This window comes from Sinohyriopsis cumingii, chromosome 5, assembly GCF_028554795.1.
Source record: "Sinohyriopsis cumingii isolate HCF-2022 chromosome 5, ASM2855479v2, whole genome shotgun sequence".
NCBI classification, from domain to species: Eukaryota; Metazoa; Mollusca; class Bivalvia; order Unionida; family Unionidae; genus Sinohyriopsis; species Sinohyriopsis cumingii.
The window spans coordinates 151,545,123-151,564,912 of record NC_142965.1 but is presented as its reverse complement, the minus strand read 5'-3'; the positions used below and the strand labels follow the sequence as shown (position 1 = coordinate 151,564,912).

Genomic DNA, 19,790 nt, shown 5'->3' with positions numbered 1-19,790 from the left:
GGAAACAGGTTGGCTTGTTGGTGACTGCCTGTCACATTTAGATTTGTATTAGATATCAAATGCGTAACTTGGGCTGCAAATGAGCTGTCGACTTGGCTTACGTATTTATGTGTGTCTGCTACAGAGGTAAATATCTAAAAATCTAGATGGTTGAGGGGTGATGAAAAGTATGCTAATTTGTTATAGTACCAGTGAACTTTATTCATGCATAACGCACATACTGATTCTTTTAGCTGCCTTGTCACAGAAAAATATTCAAAATAGCTATTTCTTGTCAAAAATGAATGTAAAATTTAGGGGTTGGTGGCAGTGTTGGTTCAGTATAAAAACCACCAGTTGCATCAGGAATTAACCTGATTACTGCAGTCAAAATCTCACATGTATGCTTTCTACAAAAATCATTAGTTTGTTTCTATTTGTATCTTCAGTGTAAAATTATTCTCATTTTTCTGTAATTGGTCATCATTGGATGAAAATTCACCAGATAAACTGTCCAGTGAGACCATATGTTAATGCGAATTGCTCCATCATGAACCAAAAGCAAAATGTGGGGCTATATGTGTGTGTATGGGTCTCTGTATGTGTGTGCATGTGTTTAAGTGCTCATGTCTGCTGGCCTATGTTTGTGTGTATGTGGGTCTATTTGTGTGTGTTTGTGGTTCTATATGTGTGTGTCTGTAAGATTATGTGTGTATGTGTGTCTGTGTGTATATGTGGTTGTATGCATGTGTGTACGTGTGCATATGTGTATGTGAGCATGTGGGTCTATGTGTTTGTGTTTGTGGGTATATATGTGTGTCTTCGGGTCTACATGTGCGTATGTGCGTCCATGTGTGTGTATTTGGGTCTATGTATGTGTATGTGGGCATATGTATGTGTGTATAAGGGTCTTTATATGTGTATTTGGGTCTATGTATGTGTATGTGGGCATATGTATGTGTGTATATGGGTCTTTAAATGTGTATTTGAGCGTATGTGTGCGTATATGTGTGTATATTTTGTGTCGGTTTTTCTGTGCATGTGGGTCTATGTGTTTGTGTATGTTGGTCCATGTTTGTGTGTTGGTCTATGTGTGAGTGTCAGTATGTCTATGTGTGTGTTTCTGTGGGTGTTTGCGTATGTGTGAGTGTGGGGATATGTGAATGTGCGTCTGTAGGTATATGTGTTTGTATATGTTGGTTTATGTGGGAGTATATGTCGTTCTATATGTGTGTGCCTGTGTCTGTGGGCATATGTGTGTGTATGTGGGTCTAATGTTGTGTGTGCCTGTTGGTATAGGTATGTGTCTATGTTTGAGGGCCAATGTGTATGTGTATCAGTGAGTAAATGTGTTTGTGTATGTGGGTTTATATGTGTGAGTATGTGTGTTTATGTGTATATATGTGTGTGTATATGGGTATATGTGTTCTGTGTATGTGGGTTTATGTGTGTGTCTCTGTGGGTCTATGTGTGTATGTGTGTCTACGAAGGTGTGGTTGTGTCATTGCGACTATATGTGTGTGTCTGCGGGTCGATGTGTGTGTATGTTATTCTGCGTGTGTATGTGGGTCTATGTGTGTATATTTAGGTCTATGGCTGTGTGGGTCTATGTGTGCATGCCTGTCTGAGAGTTAATGTGTGGTTGTTTGTAAGCCATACTATGTGTGCATGAGAGTCTATGTGAGTGTGTCTGTAAGTATATGTGTTTGTGTCTGTGTTCATATGTGTTTGTGTGTATGTTGACCTATGTGTGTATATGTGGGTCTATGTGTGAGTGTTTGTAGGTCTATATGTGATGCCTGTGGGCCGATGTGTGTGTATATGTGTATATGTGTGTGTGTGTTTGGGTCCATGTGTTTGGATCTGTGTGTCTATGTGTGTATATGTTTGGGTCAATGTGTGTGTTTCTTTATTTATATGTTTTTGTATATGTGGGTCTAGGTATGTGTGTCTGTGGTTCAATGTGCTTATGTATATGGGTCTATCTTTTTGTATATGTGGGCCTATGTGTATGTTTGTGGTTTAATGTGTGTGTGTCTGTGGCTTAATGTGTGTGTGGCTGTATGTCTATCTGTTTGCATATGTGGGTCTATGTATGTTTGTATGTGGGTCAATGCGTGTGTATATGTTGGTCAATGTTTGTTTCTGTGTGGGTCTATGTGTGTGTCCGTGGGTCAATGTGTGTGTGTCAGTGAGCCAATATTTGTATGTGTGTATGTTGGCCTGTGTGTATGTGTGTATGTGTGTATATGTGTGTGTGTGTTTGTGGGTCTATGTGTTTTTTCTGTTACGTTTGAAACAATTTATATATTTCACTCATATCACACATCTTCCTCTATTTGACACATTTTGGTTAAAAGGTTTTCAAAACGTGTTTTTTTCCATCACAATTATAAATGTATCTGCGGAAAAATATTAATTAAAAATAGTAATGAACAAATCTTATTAGAATATGTTAGTTACATTCACTCCAGTCTGGTATCTAAATTTCTGATAATACCATTGTTTTCCATAATTTGGTGGTGAGCTCTAAATTATAGGGCCATTTCCCAATTCAATGCTGCAATAGCATATGGCGGAAAACAAATAATATTTATATTTTTGCACAGAGAAGAAATACAATACAAGCTAACGAAATTGTTAAACCTAAAGAATACAACGTGATAGAAGATGTATGCACAAACCTAAAATGGGGACAAGTATATGTGAAGAATGCGAAACAAATAATTAGACTTTTGGGAGGAGTATGGAGGTAGTGATCTGCTTCACTGCCTGCGTGACATAGTTATCTAAGTTGTATTGTTAGAGCCAGTGTCTGATTAGGGACAAATGATTTGCAAGTGAATAATGATAGTGACCATTTTAACTCTGCCAGACACTCGGTCCTGTCCTTAGAAACGTTGTCTATTGAATAAATTCACAGATGTACTGTAAATTAAAGTGGCCAAAATGAACAAAAATATCATATGCTTCCGATAACAACACATACTTAATTTAAAAGAAATGAAAAGTTCCGGTTGTTGCTTATATCACAACTCGTTCCCTGTTTACCTTCCACGTAGTTGTTAGGTCTTCTTTGGGGCATGTAACTAATTGTTTAATATTGTTGGGTTGATCGTTTGTAATTCTCAATGTTAACCTCATCTATATTTTCGATAATCCATGTTCTCCACTCCAAATTATACATACTATTTGTTTAACGCTTGACTGAGTGTGTGTTTATTGGCGTCCGTGAACGTGTGCGTGTGTAAGTTTATTGCATGGTCCCATGGGGAAAACATTGCCTTGATCAAAAAAGCGAAAACCTCGGATTTCTTTCCTCACCGTTTTAAATCGTTTGTCATTATATAATGTGTGCTGTTTGTGAGGGATTTCATTTCTTTTATTATGAACTGAGGAATCCGATTCGTTTTAAAACCTATACATTCTCTACATTGTCATCACTTATACAAGACAATATTGCTCACAGGGCAGATTTCCTAAATTGTATTTCCTTGTTAAATTGTTGAATTTTCTAAAACTTTTTGTCTATAATAATACTTAGAACCAAACAGAAATTATTATAAACAACAAATCGTCTAACGGCATGTCTAAAGTTAAGTCTTTCGGCAGATAAGGAGAAGTATGAACATTAAATATTGAAAATAAAATAAAAATATAATCTGATATTATTTTACGGAATATTTGGTTTAGATTGTTCCAGAAATGTTTAGATTCTGAGAGTCAATATCTTTAGAAAAATTAAAAACAATTACATCTCAATCAGTTTTGTAAATACGTTTCAGTCGTTTTCATCGAAGGAAAACTATTGATATCAGTTAAGAACTGAAGAAGTTATTGGCAGATATTTTGTAATGAAAGCAAGAAGTCGAAATGTGTCAACATATTTTGACGCAAAGAATACGGCGTCCTATTCCAGACTCGAATGAGAAGAAAGCTACGTTATTCTGTTCCACTTCTTATAAACAACCGATTTTAATTTCTTATGCAACGTTCATGAAGTAACGTTGAGCGTGCTCTTATTTATACCATATTTGCCAGCAGCCCTTCTTCCACGAAAATAAGGCATCCGTAAAAAATTCAACAAAAACAAATATTTAACATTCTACAATTAAACGGTGAAACAATGTTTCACAGATACCAGTAGAAGATAAAAAATAAATGCAAATATGCTTCAGAATCTGCAGCAATAAAATTTTGTGAAAACAAGTCAAGTAAAATTAAAACAAATTGGCTTGGCAAAACGTTACTATGACAATAAAAAACAATAAAGTAAAGGCTACAAGACGCAATGTATGTTCTTTATTCACGAATAAATAAAATAACTTTTAAGAAATAAAAAATGCACAAATATGAAAAATGTTTTTCTAGGAAAAAAATATAATGCAAAACACACATTTTGGCGATTTCGTTGATGTAATATATTCGAAAATATTTCCTTACACCTTGATACAAAAAATATGCATTTACACATTTTCGGTTATTCGTCCTCTGGTCTGTATCTCTTCCCAACGGAGAGGACAATGCGGGATAGATCAAAAGACATATACTGCATGTCGTACATAAGAACTAATATAAAAAATCCGCGATGATTCAGTAGTTGATGTGCCTGACTCACGACGGTAGGAAGTTGGTTCGAATCCCACCATCGGATCAAGCCAAGTCGCCTACCGCGGAGTGTCGTTAGGTAAAGCACTTCAATTCAAATTTTCGGTACTAAATAACCCATATGTTTTGCTGTGAAAAAAAGACAACGAAATACCAATCCTTCCCGACTGAGAGTCACTTCCAATCCCCATCTCTCAATCCCAAAGATATGTATCGGTAGTATAGAGATGTAATACCAGTTTTTAAAAAACCTCCATCGCTCTATGGTTTCAAATTTCTGTCCTCAGTGGTATTCATGATACAGACATTTATGCGGATACACACACTGTTACAAATGAACAAACACAAGATCAGAGCGCAAAACATGAAGAAAAAAGATACAACCTTAATGATTATAACAAAAAAAAATCATATCTCTACCAGAACTAAGGATATAACAAAGCCCTGAGTATTGCATGTCCCTCGTTTTTATTCATTGTTGAGTGTGAGGGAATTCTAACAGTCACCAAGTACTTATAAATATAATTATATAACTAAAATATATTGAAGAATAACCAATTTAATGTAGATAAGTATTGTTTCATTCATATGAGTTAAAATAATGAACAAAGATGTAATAAATATTTAAACGATGCAAAAGCTCACAACATCATTCTTCAGAAAAGAAGGAAAATATCATTTGCCGCTCATTGGAATAACTACTAGATAATGAGATAATGAGATGCCGATTACACATAACACTAAAAATGTGGCAACGATTCATCTACAAATGAAACAAAGTGCTTAAGGTCTTGCTTCTAATTAACACAAGGTTTTCTTCAGTTACAGTCTGGCATTTTCAACATTCTGAGCACCCTTCATTTGATTCGCAGTACGTATTCATGTAGAATGGATTCTGACTAAACTGGTCACACTTTGCTCACGTTTCTAAAAATGTATTATCGTAGTAGCAGTCTGAAATACAAGGAAAAGAAGTCAGGTGTTACTTTAAATGGTCTAAATAAAATAAACCTTGAAATTGATACTCTAATGAATGAGTCCATATTAATGTACAGTCGACTTCTGTCTAGATAAAGGTCGACATTATGTGAACGATTTAAAATTCAAACGCAGTAACTGTGCTGAAGATATATAATAGCTAATTTAAGGAATGAAGTTACAACAGTTACTGAGTAACATATTGATTCAATTATATCACCTAAACTAATAGATTCAATGACAAAAATCTGAACAAACTCATCACGATGATGATTTAGCACTACAGTCCATTGAAAACCAAAAGGCTATGCCGGGTAGGTTTGATTAAATACAATTTGTTGTGGATTTCTTTTAAGACAATAGATATAGAGAAATATTTCACAAATTTAATTGAAACATTGCATGGTGTCGAGTAACAAAGCCACTAGTAACGATACGCAAAGCTTCCACTTCATGGAGAATATATGTTCCTGAATCTACTTTAACATAAAGTACGCACAACTCGTGTATTATTTTATTACAGATGTAAAGGTTGCAAAACTCATGTATATTCTTTCTTACAGATGTAACGTTTGCAAAAATCATGTATTCTTGTATTACAGATGTGAAGGTTGCAAAACTCATGTATACTTTTATTGCAGTTGTTAAGATAGCAAAAATCATGTATTCTTTTAGGACAGATGTAAAGGTTGCAAAAGTCATGTACAATTTTATTGCAGCTGTGAAGGTTGCAAAACTCACGTATACTTTAATTATTGATGTGAAGGCTGCAAAACTCATTTCCATTGAAAGTTCGCATTATGTCGGTGACGATGTTGTTAACACTACAACCAAGCAAACCGTATTACTGCATATAATCGTTCCTCAACTTTTATAATGCTTTACATGGACACGTTTACTGTGAGAATTGGTACTTCAAACATTGCTGGAGTAGGTAGAGCATCAATGCGTGGTCTTATCTGACAGCATTCCGTCGTATCTGACAGTGTTCAGTCGTATATGACAGTGTTCAGTTGTATCTGACAGTGTTCATTCGTATCTGAGAGCCTTCAGCTGTATCTAAGAGCCTTCAGACAATAACATCTCAAACTAAAGGGTGTAATAAGTGTTATGGTTTGTGTTTTTATTTTTATATTTCTTCATTCAAATGTGAGTTACGTAGCCTTGAGAATCGGTGGTCTCGCTCGGTGACAGACGCTAAAACCAAACTATGACAGTATGTTATTTCAGTTTGTAATCAGCAGTATCACATGCCTGATTTCTCAAAAATTTACAAACTAAAGGAATGGTTAAGAACTGTCTGCTAAGGATTTTTATAATATTGATAATTACCTTTTAGTATTATATTAGTTCGGGAGATTTACCTTTACAAAATAATGTTTGTCGTAGAATTTGTAATGTATTTTGACAAAATGTGTAACTTACCGTTTAAAGATAAACAAGTCACATTAAGTTTACTCAATGATAGATTCAATCGTGTTTATTCGTGTGGGAAAGTATTTTAAATCAGCTTATATTTAAAATCGTCCTGTTATGGTTTGAATTTTTATCACATTCCAACATGGAAACTTTCCCCTACTGACAACGTAGGCACATTGAATGTGTTTAATGTTCTTAAGGTGTATATAGAAACAGTGAGAGAGAGATAGATGGGGGACAGGGAGAACAAGACTAAGAAGAAGGAGAAAACGAAGAAGTAGAAACAGAACAAGAAAAATTAATTAAATATAGAAAATATAAATTATCTAAGGGAATACATATTTCCTAAGTAAACATTGAAAATAGTTCTAGATGTGACGTCGCCACTTTGGCCGTGCCGCTTTTAAATTGTTCTCCCACTGACATATTTGACTATCCTATTATCAAACACTGAGTTAAAGCTCTGTAAGGGTATCATAACAACTCAACAATAACCTGACATGTCATGAAATTAGTCAATTACAATTATTTGGCAGTATCGATATGTGAATGCTGGCATACAATGCATTTTTACCTAAGATTATTCATAAAGGCAATACCTACGGTATTAAAATGTTATATGATTTTACCAAGGTGTTAATAGTTGTATCTAACATCTGTCTGACTATCATCCAGCAAAACATGAATCAGTCAACACTCGCCAAAAATAGACTATAACATCACCGAGCATAAGTAAACTAAGTCATCATCCAACACAAATAGACTAAATCATTCTTAGATATTGTCACACGTTTGTATGGTACTACTAGACTAAATCATTCTTGCATATTGTCTTACGTTTGTATTGTATTACTCGAGCAAAGAAAGAAATGAAGGATGGTATTATCATTTGATTAATATGCAACAACTTTTTGTGTTTCACATACGAACATACTTGCACTTAAAGCAATGTCGACTATACTTTATCTAGAAGGATGCTTTATCAAATACATTCCTGATGATTAAACGTTTAGTGTTTTGCTTTGCTTTTTGACGCAAACATTTCCATCCTAAAACTTAATCAAAATGTTTTTACCTAATCCAAAGAAACAATATCTGTTTAAAAGAATAAGATTCCAAATAATAACAAAATAATAACAAATAATAATAAAATAGAGAAGACAGTCTTACCCCAGACGCTGATCACAGAGATTGCATGTTTTTGGACACAATCGTACTGCTTGAGCTCTGTTATTATCACAGAAACCATATCTAGCCCAGGTTGCACAGGTATCCTCCTCGTCTCTACAACCACCTAAACAGTATAGATAATTGACTCATGGTTTGTTCACCTCCATGGAAACAATTTGAAAAACAAATTAAAATGATTTTAAAAGAATAAAACAAAGACTAAACATAGATTAGAAGACATGTATTATTAACGTATCAACATGTTCAGTTATAGTTCTCAAAGAGGTAATACTTTATATAATACAAAATCTTAGCCGTCGCCACCCATGCCATAATAGGTACAGATCAACATACACACCCATTCCAAAATAAAAACAGATACTCATACAAAATCATGCCCAAATATACACAGATACGCATACACACACATGGCCAAACACAACAATACACTTACATATTTGCAACAGTCACTCTTAGCCGTGCCACCTATACCCAGATACACACATATATGCCAATAAACAATACCCAAATACTAAGATAAACTTCCACACTTGTAACAGTCACACTTAGCCGTTGCAACGCATACCCAAACACACACAGATATGCAAACGCACTCATGCCTAAACACGGAAACACATTAACACACTTGTAAATACATAGTTAACCGTTGCCACCCATGGCATGATAAAAACAGATCCGCATACACGACCATGCCAAAACAAACAGATATACTTAAAGAACGAGCCCAAAGACACTGAAATACTTACACACCCATGCCAAACACACAGATGCGTTTTCTCTCCGATTCCCAAACACACAGACACATATACATTTTAATGACAGTCATCATACGATATCCTACCATTTGGATTGTCAGCAGGTGCTTCCTCATTTACTTCATTTATCAGTGATTTTTCAGTCGTTGTCTTTACTATGGTATTAGCGAGTCGTACATTGCTTGATGTCGACGGACCTTGATCAGAACAATTGCCACATGATTTGGCACAATGTATTGTCACATACTGATTCGTCTTGCAGTACCCTGATTTTGCCCATGCGTCACAAGACCTGTTATCGCTGTGCAGATTTTTACATCCACCTGTTGTGGAATCAAATTTAGAACACGTTAAGCAAGAAATACACGCACACAGAATAAAAAGAATGACTAGAAATTACATCAATTAGTTACATTGTTCACCTGGCATAGGAAAATGCAATAAATTCAGTGACTAACAAATCTAATTTAAATTCATATTCAATATTAGTACATCTTAAAGACATTCACACAATGAAATACATCTTTCTGTTGCTGTCGTTGTGCAGCACACACACAAAAATAAAATGTCAAGCGTGAGCATTGAGTCAACGACAAATAGTGGCTTGGTTAAGTATGTAGCGGAAACAAAGTAATTTACATATACCTTTATTGAAAAGATGTTGACTTTCTCCAGGATATACATGTACCTGGATGCTACAAACCACCTCATCTGTGTGTTTGTTTTGAACTGATAATGCCAATATTTAATGTATGTCGGATTCATCAACATACCAGTAATATCTACCTATATTTATATATCTCTATCTATCAATGTATCTCTTTATATATTTCTGCCTATTCTGGATTTTGAAAATATTGAAACCTAATATTCACCAATTGAATTTTGTGTTGTTAGTTTGGTGGTCAGACGGGGTGTTGTTGTCGTTTCTGTCCCGGAACATCTGCCACATGACCTTGCGCAATTCTGAATTATCCAGGTATTAGCATTACACTGGCCGTCCTTCGCCCAAGTGTCACACTGTTTGTTGTCCTGATACTTGTTTGTACAAACAGCTGTAAAGCAACACATGAGAGTGACCGTTAATGTTGATGATATTTGTTCTTTGTATTTAAAGCACCACATCACAACAAATATAAGGAAAAAGTTTATGAATGAAAGATATTCATGTTTGAGAATATTTTTTTTTCTGGTTACAAATCTATTTTGTCTTATATCTATTTCATACATCTGACTTACAACCTGGACGGTATATCTTACATTTTACAGGGTTGAAACAGAGTCTTTAAATTTAAAAGTAAAACATATGAACATATTTATTTGGTAAATGTATAATGTAATCATTGTATGTAAGAAAATATAACAGAGGTAGCAGTTGAGTAAAGTTGAAATCAGTCAATTGCATTATATTCCAAATTCTAGAACCAAAATAATTCAGCACTTACCGTGGCATTTGTACATTTTGTTTACTATTTGTACATCTGTGAATGACAGTTCTTTCATGTCCGCTTTTCCTATGCTATCCTCTTTTACTGGATATTTGACACGTATTGTTTTCGACACTCCATCCTTGGAGAATGCCTGCAGGGATTATATAATGTAAGTACATTGTACTGCACTGTGTTCTGACGCACAAAAAAGGAGCATGTCCCAATCGGTCTCCCATGAACATGGTATTAATAAAGTCAGAAAGAAAATAGAAAAGAAATAAAGATGGCGATCATCTGTCCGAAATTTTCCTTCCATTTGTTATACATCGATAAAACATGTTGGCCCCATCTGTATACTACCATATTTCATTCAAGATGACATTCATCAGTGGTGTTATCTGGGTGTGAAGAAGCAAGGGTGACGAATGATCAGCAAAAATTATGTTCATAGCTGAATCACCGACAATAGACGAACCCAAGAAACAGGCAGATGGATACATTATTTACAACTACAAATGTATGTATTCCGTTTTTAACGCTAACTGGAATAATGAGACATCTCTGAGACAAAAATGGAACATGTGTATATGTATGGGACGCTGATGTGTATATAATCATCGTAAGACGTAGAATAGAGGCCATATATCAATAATTTTATATACACTAGACCAGACTAAAAGAAGTGTTGAACAAATTTGAACAAATGAATTTGCCAAGCACCGCGTCATGCTAATGCTAACAAATCTCCTTTTTTTAATTATGTTGAATGTTGGTTGGTATGTGTGTGTGTAAGTATGCGTGTGTATTTGTATGCATGTTCCTGTATTTATTTCCACACATAACTACATTATGCAAAGAATAAAAGATCAAGGAGAGTCGGTTGAGAATATTATCAAAATAACCACTTACGGTGACACTGTAATGCATTACAGAAGAGTAATCGTAGGGAACATTCATCTGGTCAACGGTCTGTGATGTGTACTTGGTGAACTGGTTCAACAGACCGAGATGCACGTTCTCCGTAATGATCTCAACATAATCGTCCCTGTTCGGTAGCTGGTGTTCGTGCACAAGACCAATCGCATGCCCAATCTCGTGTAAGTACAATCCAGACTGTATATTAAAGATACAAACTAAATATTGGCATGAGTCTTTCTTCGTTTAAGCTAATGTTCAGTCTCAAGTCTGCATAGTCTTGCAATTCGTTTCATAACGATTTTTAGACGTTACGTTAGAATTTATATAAAGCAGTTTTATAAAATAATCGACTCCTGCATTCCTCACCTTTCATGCATGTATGTTGATATTGAAATTATAGGATGGTGTATCAGATATAGCATACTCAAAAATCTCATTTTGGAACTGTTTAGCTCAATGCAAATTTGGCTCTCATAACTTTGTACATGAGCCCACTTCAAGGGCACATGGTCGTACATTCTGTACCCTATAATTACAAATCTGCAGTGTAATATATGTGGATAATCGACTTGCCAGATTAAGATCGTTCTGCAGCAGCAAACAAATTAGCATGAACAAGGTATTGCTGTCCGGTGTGCGTGAGTTTATACGTGTGTCAAAAACCTAATAACTGGTACTTACATATCTACACCCGGGCGAGGATAAGGAAACCTCCTGCTCTCCACCCACCATTCCCAAATATGATGAGCAACTGGAAAGAATAGGAAAAGAGTATTGGGTAGCTGTATGTTCCTGGAAGGCAGAAACATTCTGGATATTGCAATCACCAAAACATGCACTGTACATGTCAACACTAACACAGTGTACTGAACATTGCAAACTATTGTTTTGTATCAGCAGTTGAAAGGCTGTTGGTTTTGTCCTTTCCATGAATTACTACTACACCCATAAATTATCAATTCTCGTTGTTTCAAAAACCTGTTAAACAAAGTAATTCTTATACTTAAATAATGATTATTTTCAAATTGTGAATATTTGATTTCACGAATACTATATATTCTAGAAATCATCCTTTTGCGCATGTAATTTTCCTGTTCGCGACACATGAATGGGTAGAGTATACAGCATTCGTTAAGTCCAACGGTCTCATTCCGCCGAATAACGTCACATTCGTCACAAAGTTTGTTTCTGCTAAATAATGTACTGAATGAAGACGGTCCTTAACAAGACTTGGGTGATGTTAAAGTTTTGGCCCCTTTCTAACTTTGACTGTTGCCATTAAATGGCGTTTCCTCTCAGCACTCCACGAATTGAAATTACATTTAGTACTTAATTTTAAAAGGACCTCTGACAAATTCAATGCCACTCTTTTCATCAAAAACAAAATATGGAGATTTGCTCACCTATTGACCTGGAACATTGCCGTTAATTTTTGATTGATCTAAATAACGTTTGGAGGACTTCATGGGCTAAAATTAATGTGTTGCACGAGGCTTTACATTAAAAATATTTAAGTCAAGCTCGAATTTCTCTTTTTTCTGTTGTATGTCAGTCTTTAACGAAGTCATGGCCCTTGCTTCACTTAGTACTTAACTTTTACATTTTGGCTCAATAAACATTTGAAGGTCCTCGTGAATTCAAATCAGATTTATCATAAACATTATATTTTTTAAAAACAAACTTCTTCTGGTTTGAATTTGTTTTCTCGGGCAAATAATGTACAGGTTTAAGGTTTCCACTTCCGACAAAAGTATGACTGTATTATTTTTATTGAAACATCACACACACACACACACACACACACACACACACACAAACACACACAGGCACACACACAGAGTGAATGCCATCCGAACAGGATACTTATCTTCGAAAAGTGTAAAAAAAAGTAGAAATACGTCATTTTTAACTTCAATAAATGATGGAGTCTTAAGTATCAGACTTTAATTTTACATGTGTATATTTCACCCACAGGTAACTATGCCTGGTTTCCAAGAAAGAAAAAAAAATATTTCCCTATCGAATTCAATTTTAATTTAAATCCGATGTGACGAAACTGATGACTGATGATTGCTTCTTAAGGAATTTGGACTCTCTCTCTCTCTCTCTCTCTCTCTCTCTCAGGCTTTTCAATCCACATGGTAATATTTAATGTCCTTTCGTATCATAATCTAATAAAAAGAGAGGGTGATTAGAAAGTTTATAATCCATGCTAAAAGATCGGCATTGACAAACACACACACACACACATATATATATATCTTCCCTACCTATATATATAAATATAGATATAGAGATATAAATAAATATATATATATATATATATATATATATATATATATATATATATATATATATATATACACACACACAGAGCGAATGCAATACACAATCGAGTGATTAATCAGAACTTCCAAACTATCAATGACCAGTCTAGATCATACGTATTCAAAAGAGGAAATAAAAGGCATGAAATATCTGAATTCCAAAAAACTCTAGAAATATTAATATATGCATGTGACCCACATCGATAATTGAATGAGTTTAATAGCAAATGCTCAAATATTCTTTCGAATTAGACAGCAATTCCGACTTGCCGGGTTCGAACTGGAGAGATATCATTGTATATTGATTGTCATCTTCTTACCCTTGTCCATTAGTGAATACGATAACATTGATGTCAGAAGAGGTGGCCTCTCTAAATCGGAGACAGGTGGAACGTTCCCATTCGTTCATAGCCTGCAGGACCATGTTGTGATCTCTCTGATCTATACAACAAACAATGTGTACAGTGTACAATGTGTAAGTGACCCTTTCCTATTGAAATGATATGTAGAGAATCTTGTGTGGATATTTAAAAAAATATGAAATTTTATGACACGATTATAATCATTTTCAGTTAGTGGGATAGTTTGTTAAATAACAAGTATGCATTATTTTTTTTATATACAATGAGCATTGAAGTGAAATTCAATTCTTTATATAGCCTTGAAGATACTTTAATTTCTATCGGATATTGTTATGTAACATTTGCTTGAGTCATTTCTAAACATAATAAGAACCTATGCGATTTCGTATTTTATCCTCTACAACGTGGACTTGAGTTGCCCTTTTATACTGTGTGGGCTTGAGATGCTTTATATCCGTTAATATATGTTCCTAAGTTGTTTGATTTCCGTTACTTTACGTGTCTCAGAGGTCGTATTTCCGTTACTATTTCTTCCTGTGTTGTTTGTTTTCGTTAGTCCTCGTTGTTTTAAATCCGTTTCTGTGTGTCTGAGTTGTTTTATTTCCGTTACTTTATTGTCATTGCTCGCTTTATTTATATTATTGTGTGGGTCTGAGTAGTTCGTTTTGTTTATTCAGTGTTTTTATTTGGTCAGCCTCTATTGATCGTGTAGGAACCGGTTAGGAGTGGCACTTACATTAACGAAAACAAGACAACTTGTGCGAACACACATAAAGCACCCGTCCCTAATCGAAATAACACTTACATTGATATAGGTAAGAAACAATCCTTACGAATTTGTTTGACACTTACTATTCCACAATAATTATTTTATCGAACATAGTAGATGAGAAATAGTATAGCTAATTAGGAAACCTTTCTAGGCATATATCATTTCCCTGAATAGATATATAATGAATGCTTCTTCTTTACATCAACGTTAACTTACTGAAATGTCCCGGGTAGAAACGATATGGAATTACTCCGTTTGTCCAACGTAAGATTGGATTGCGAATAGCTTTGCGCTTACTTCGAATTTGTGTACTGCTGCAAGAAAAAAAAAAAAAAAAAATATATATATATATATATATATATATATATATATATATATATATATATATATATAATAAAAATAATAATAATATTAAGAGAGAGATGGGTGCAAATATATTGTCTGACTTAAACATAACATATATTTTAGATCACTATTGTTTAAAAAATGTTACAAACCTTACAGAGTATTTTTTCAATTGGAATGCTCATATAAATAAACTGACACAGCAGATATTTATTCATATTTAATCATTAATACAAAATTCACATCGATATTCATGCTAGATACATCAATTTCAACTTAATTCGCCAGACCTTATGGAAAATATATTCAATTCACATCTGCTTGGACGTCCAATTGACTTTGCTCTTCTGCCATCTTTTTAAGTAAGTTTAGCTGTTTCAAAACAGAAGTCAACATAAAGAAGAAGATGTAGCAGATGAGAATAAGGAGGAAGAAAGTTGGTAGGGAAGATATGAAGGCAAACTGTGATAATTCATTTTGTTGTCAGAGAATCACCTTCCATTAACACGACATTGGAAAATTTGGACTTCCCCCGTCATTTAACATACCTGTTCGGTTGCTCATAAAGACTGTAGTATTGTTGTTTGGACATTAATATGTCCAGTTCCATAAGGATGCCATCATGCATACCTTTTACATTAAGGGTATCTAAGAAAAAAAATTAAATCATACAAAGTAAATTGCTAAATTCAATACTGTTGTTCTTCACACACACACACTGTTATTCTTCTTTTGATCACATCTTAGTACCAGATGGTCATAGATGCAATTTAAATTTGATAAAGTAAGACAGGTTCGGTTCGTTTAATTTGTTACTGTTTTAAATGGTGGGTCCTAAAATTTAGATGGTTTTATTGATTATCTAAGCTATTTTAATTTCGAATCTTGCAACAAATGACTATCAAAATTGTGAGTCAATGATTATAAATGGAGTACCCTAATTTAACGCTGCATTGACCTTATGCTTGTCGTTCTGTGCAAGTTAAACCCTGAAGCATGCTGATGCTCCCGGCCAATATCATTGATTACAAAGGTGTGAACAATCACTCCGTTTATAAGAATACTGGATGATTGTCATGAGTTTGCATGAAAAGTTCAGTAAATACTAAAATATTCACACCAATTACCATGGGGTAAGTGTCTGATTACTTGATGATATGCTTGTTGGTTAGGCGAATCTCTGTCTTTGCGTTAGATCAATTAACAAATTGCAAATCAGAGATAAGCTATAGAAACTAATTAGCATAAGATTTCCCGACAAAACTTCATAGATTTAAAAACAATAACTTTTTACCACTTAAGCAAAGGGTACATACTGAAGTATACTGAAAATTTAACTAAACTTCGGTGACTGCTAAATAGTTTTTGAGTTTTGTGCATGTTATTTGGCCTAAACACTGGGCTATCAGATACACAGGAAGCTTGGTGGACAGACAACACTGATACTTCAAATGATATTATTCAATTTGTCAAACTGAGCCTGGTTTGTAAGTGGGCAGCGGTCAAAAGAAATGTTAAAAAAACCAGCGCTTGATAGACAGCTGTAGGTAGATAGATGGAGCCTTGAGATTCATCACTTGACTAGTGCAAGATAAGACTTGCTATTGACTTCAAAAGAATCTCATGTCTCGATGGAACTGACTCTTTGGGTTTAAAAAGATTTGTTTTCATATTTCACCGTTTTGGTCCGTAATCTATAAAGCATTCATTTTCCATTATTGTCAGAGAGATTGGATGTGGCATAATTTAAGTTATTGAAAATTGTCATCAAACGCGGATTGGAATAACTCTTAAAAAACTTAGATATTTAGTTCTTGAATCAAAGCCTCTTATTGAATTGGATAACATTATATTGTTTGTCAGGTTCTTAACAAGGCATTTCTACTGTTTGCGAGGTTCTTAAAAGGCATATCTTTAATCTGGTAGATTCTTAGCAAGGCATTTCGACTATTTGTGAGGTTCTTAATCCTGTTACACGCACACGGGTATTTACTTGACCGAGCGGTTGTCAAACCCTGGCGCGATTCTCGCTAGAAATCATAAGTTTACCCCGACTTTCCAAAGACTTCCATACAACCTCAGTTGTAAATCAGAAAACCTGACGTGTCCATTCTATACCTAAATTTTCCTCTAATTAATGCAAGACCACAGATAAACCAAACTGCCAACTATCTATCAACCGTACATCTGCGTGTTTTGGCTTCATTATGTTTCCGTACCACCAACCGTTCACGCCTTAGAACATATATGAGTACTCCCTAACAATGGGAACTATTTTAACTCCGCCACCTTAGGCCAGTCAATGTATACTTTCCAGGCACATTTCGCCGATATCACTGCACCATATTCGCCCACATTCCGACCTAAACGGTGTCTGTCAAGTCCCTTTTTATTTATGCCCTTGTGTAATTTACCGGTTTAACACCGTAAGTACTGTCCTTGCAGTCACGCTACCAATGTATGCCACTAGATTTTAATATGTACTATTTTACGAGAGGGACATTCATTCGGTTTTGGTCGAAATTCACTACTAGTGAACCAGGACATCATGGAAACACACTAACACTTCACTCCGTGACGTTTTCTCCTATTAATTAGCTCATTAGTTCGTTCCAGGAATATTTCCATGGCGCCGAATTCCAATAATCAAACAAGTAATCACACAAATCAAAGAATTGCTTAAAACGGGGCACTACAACCAAGTGCACATGCTCTAAATTTACTACAATATGTCCACAGTCTGTAAAGTTCTCGCTACAATATAACTACATCTTATGAGTTCTTGACTCAATATTTCTACATTTTATGAATTTCATAATAAGCCAATTTTTAAGCTTGTGAAGTTCTTAAACGGCATTTGTGCATTTTGGGTCCATAATACCGTTTTTCTACAGTTTGTAAAGTTCTTAATACACCATGTCTACAGTATGTCAGGTTCTTAATACGCCGTATCTACAGCCTGTGAGGTTCCTAATACGCCATATATACAGCCTGTGAGGTTCATAATACGCCATATCTACAGCCTGTGAGGTTTCTAATACACAATTTCACACAAATCGTATGGGTTTCATCAGTCTAAATATCATATTTGATTTAAGTCTGGACTTTGCATCAAATGATCATGAATCCAGCCAGTCATGTAGCTATATACAAAATTTTTATTAAATTTCTTATCTACATAGCGTAGCTTTTGCATATTTTCTGTTAAATGTTTATAACACATTTCAAATGCATTTTCATGAAGTGAAACTTAGTTTCGAAACAGTTATATGTAAACATGCGTAGAACTGGATATTGTTTCTATTATTTTTGTTTTTGTTGTTGTGACTGTTGACTACGAGAAAATTATCGAGTTGTGATATTTAGGATACACCTAATGTTGTAATAGATATAAAGTAAATATACACCATTTGACCGGATTGTAATAACACTTTAATCTGAGTTCTACCACATTTAACCTACTGTACGATTGATTGTGATACAATTAAGTATACAATTAGAATTTACATGTTTGTTACCCACCTTTGAGGCCTCCCATAGCTTCCATAATGATCTGATCCATGGTTTTGTTTGTCGGAGGGGCAATGGTGTCCTTCTGTAATTCCTCTGGCATTTTCTGCCCATTGCACCAATGCCATAGAACAACCTAATAATAGCAACAATCAACACTAATGCATTACAACAACCTGTTAAGATATCAACAGTAAACATCAATGCCATACAACAAACTATAAAAAGATTTCAAAAGTCAACACCAATGCCATAGAACATACGAATGCAATATCAACAGTCACGACCAATGCCACAGAACAACGTAATAAGAAATGAACACTAATCTAGACACAATTACGAAACAATTATCAAGGAGGAAAAGACAGAATATATCTGATAATAAATAAGTTCCAATCTTTACATGTACAAGAATAAAGAATCAAAGTTTATTTTTATTTTCAATGTCTCTATGACTATTATTTAGATGGCTGAAAATAAATGTTGTAATTTTAAATTTGAAAGAAAAATATAATTCCTCAAACTATATCTTTGCGGATCAAGCTGTGTTGTCGTGTTGTATCAAGTATAAGATGCAATAATTGATAAAGCACATCATGTCAAATTTACTGACAATAGACTTCACGTACACCGGACTGACAAAGTACCAGATAAATACTCTGGAATGATCTATGAACTCTGTGATGATTTACTGTATTATATTGTCAAAGAACATGCTATTACCATGAAATGTATCTAACAAATAAGTATTTTTCAATTAGATTGTTGAAATTCGATTTGTATAATATAGCCATGACAAATTCAAGCATGGCATAATACTTACACAGAAAGACAAAAATCCAGCAACACGTAAGTGCATGGCTGTTATTCCACTTCCAAGGTATAAATTGGTTCTCTTCTTCTCTTCTGAAATGTAATTTGTACGTTATTATGTGTCTCTTTGTTTATACACCAGTCCTCCTGTAACACTGTTGACAATTATCTCTGTTCCTTATCAATTTAGAAGTTTGCAGCGATTTCGATTTTGGTTCATTATTCCGTCTGCGCTATTTTCCTGGCTTTATATTCACAGAGTAACAGGATATTTAACTATTTAACCACAGAATCAATCCCATTTGATGACGTAATTGGATGTTATTGTTCTTACTGATTCATGAGCGTCCGTTTGATCAACATATGTTTGAATCCGGATAGTA

At 34.6% G+C, this 19,790-nt stretch overlaps 1 protein-coding gene across 1 annotated transcript; it reads right to left on the bottom strand.

Annotated features, from left to right (window-relative positions):
* Positions 1–4,259: 4,259 nt before the first annotated feature.
* On the bottom strand, positions 4,260–19,652 carry LOC149800469 (zinc metalloproteinase nas-4-like). The gene is made up of 12 exons (XM_089960100.1): positions 19,418–19,652; positions 18,607–18,730; positions 15,633–15,732; positions 14,956–15,053; positions 13,926–14,046; positions 11,960–12,029; positions 11,270–11,473; positions 10,376–10,511; positions 9,806–9,985; positions 9,017–9,253; positions 8,155–8,278; positions 4,260–5,541 (listed from the first exon to the last, which is right to left on the bottom strand). Exons 1-12 carry the CDS (start codon positions 19,451–19,453, stop codon positions 5,526–5,528), a joined length of 1,446 nt encoding a protein of 481 aa, XP_089816226.1. The 5' UTR covers positions 19,454–19,652; the 3' UTR covers positions 4,260–5,525.
* Positions 19,653–19,790: the final 138 nt, after the last annotated feature.